At 48.7% G+C, this 2,500-nt stretch overlaps 1 protein-coding gene across 8 annotated transcripts in view; it reads right to left on the bottom strand.

Moving 5' to 3' along the window:
• The window catches only part of LOC126571088 (fibronectin type-III domain-containing protein 3A), a 45,458-nt gene that overhangs the window by 2,973 nt on the left and 39,985 nt on the right, over nt 1-2,500 (bottom strand). For all 8 annotated transcript variants that reach the window (XM_050229341.1, XM_050229343.1, XM_050229344.1 and 5 more), the window contains exon 6: nt 1-2,500. This exon is cut by the window's left edge and continues 2,973 nt beyond it; it is cut by the window's right edge and continues 150 nt beyond it. In XM_050229341.1, the coding sequence (XP_050085298.1) occupies nt 2,093-2,500 (408 nt within the window). In that variant the 3' untranslated portion in view covers nt 1-2,092.

Below are 2,500 nucleotides of genomic sequence, written 5' to 3'. Positions count from 1 at the left end.
GCCAGCTATACTCTGGCGCAACGGTCTCAACGGAAGTAGCTGTTTAGAACAAAAGGGCAAGCATCAAGCTGCAGCGCACTGGACTGGACAATAATTTGGTAAGTGAGTCGGCTTAAGTACACTACTCTTCCTTCTTCACACATGGCGCTCACGGCACCCTGTACTGTTGGCTGGTTTCACTTTTGCCTCCGTACACACATCGCAAGCATACAAAAAAGTGGAATTAAAACGGCGGTATGTAGGTATTTGTATATATGTATGTATGTAATGTATGTATGTACGTATATATGTATATATATTTCTAGATATATATATAGATATAAAGCAATCGGATAAACACGTTACAAATATACATGATTTAAATAATGGAATGCGTTCATTACCGGCGGCGTTATGTGGCCCACCAAAAAACCCGTAAACCCGATAAGGCCCGATAAGCGCTACGGGGTCAACGGTTGGTTGGAGGACCATGTGCCATTTTCCTGATCCCGGAGTGTAAAGGAGGGAAGAGGAGAGTTGCATTTGCGGAGTTCGTTCGATGTTCGCAGCAAATCGGGAAAATGGAATAAAAAAAAAACAATGGCATGGCTGGCTGTGTGTCGCGCTCCTATCGCCTGCTGATGCTGCGCTGCTTCCTCCTCGCCTGCGTTAACGACTATCTCTGCTCCGGGGGTAATTATCAATATTTTTGAATCCTTAAAAACTACTAGGGGATGAGATAATGGTGGCTACTACCGATGCCGGAGACTGCCTGCTGATGCTGTGTGAGGGTGTGCGTGTGTTTTGGTTGGGAGGGGGCGAGGATCTGTCTTGGCATGTTCGTTGTGTCCCTGTGTCACTGTTTTTTCTTTATGGGAAGGATCGCTTCAACCGTCACCACCATCATTTCCCATTCTGTACCGCTGTTGCAGTGTGCAAAAGAGAGCCGGATTAATGTTTAATAATACTTATGCTGCTGGACGTGATCGTCAGCATTGGTGTGGGTGTGTATCTAGCACTTTTTTTCCACCAAAATCATAAATGGAATTACGGATATAAAATATGAAACGTGGCGTGTATCATTACAAAACAATTTGCAATAACACTTTCTGGTATCTTCCATCCGATCTAGCATGCTGGTGGTGGTGGTGATGGTGGCAGAGTAGTAGGCCCAGCACCAAACGAAACCCACGGGGCAAGCACACGAGAAACGGTGGAAGCGGTGTGCCTTTTTTGGTGATTTCGAATGTTCCGGCGAATACAGAACACAGAACACAAGAAGAGCACATTGATAAACGGCATAAACAATATAGCAAATGTAACAACAACACCGTTCGGTCTATTTATCGACACACCGTTTCCTTCTCCTACTGCTCCTGCAGAGTTACTGTTCCTGGACAAAACCTAAATGCGCGAATGCGAGAGCTGTGACCCTGAGCACGATCATCGATCAACGGATGAGGAACGGGAAAAAGGAAGCAGATCAAATAGATTGCCAAACTCGTGGGGCAACGAGCATAGGCGCAAACAATTGCGGCGGATGTTTGTGGTTTTAAGAAGATTGCGGTACACGCGGTACACACGATCGTGTACATCTTGATTGTTTGCCTTTCTGTGTTTCCAGCCACCGTGGACACTGGTGCTACACACTGAGAGAGATACTGTGTACTGTGTATTGCAGTTTTTTTTTTGCATGGGAGGTTAGTAGTTTGCGTAAAGTAGTGTATAAGAGAGGTGAAGGTGCACGCACATACACATTACAATCTCGGTAAGATTCTCGAATATTATTTAATAATTTATAACGTGGTACCCGGTGTCGAGGGGTTCTTCTTTCTCCCCTCCAGCTGAGTGGATTGCACATTTAGCTTTTGCTTCATTTAGCTAGTTGCCCCAGGTTGCCCAGTTCCGGATCCGGCGGATAACACTTTGCCCCACAATCTCTACCAAGCGCCTTGGCAGCGCTGCGTACGACGACAGCAGCAGCATCCCCAAGCGTAACGGCAGCACTATCAGCATATCACACATACACACATGCACACGAACACATACATGATACAACAACAGGATCAAGAGTGCCGTGGACGATGACGACGACAAACCCGTGGCGAGGACTTTACTTGAGGAATGCTGCCACGATGATCGAAAGCAGACAGAAGAGAAACACGAACGCAACCGCTTTGCTAGAGTCCGGCTCGAAGAACTGCTGCAGCTGGCGCAAGGTGGATGATGCGGCGCTACTGCCACTACCTTTCACTCCCGGGCCACCTCCACCACCTGCTCCGGCCTGGTGGCCATCGGGACCATACCCGTACCCGTTGTTATTGGCGCCCTGGCCTCCTGCCATCAGCAGTGCACCGGACGCTGCTGCTGCCGCCGCCGACGACGACTTACCAGTCAGTATGAGCTCACCGCGGCTGTTCACCACGTTACCCTGGAACAGGGTACGGCCGTCGACCTCATCCATCGCTCCCCGATGGTTACTACCGGCCGGACCACCACCACCACGTACCGCATGCTGACT

The sequence above is a fragment of the Anopheles aquasalis genome, chromosome 2 (genome assembly GCF_943734665.1).
Source record: "Anopheles aquasalis chromosome 2, idAnoAquaMG_Q_19, whole genome shotgun sequence".
Classification (NCBI taxonomy): Eukaryota; Metazoa; Arthropoda; class Insecta; order Diptera; family Culicidae; genus Anopheles; species Anopheles aquasalis.
Note: the sequence above shows the minus strand (reverse complement) of the source record. Positions and strands in the feature narration are given on the sequence as shown.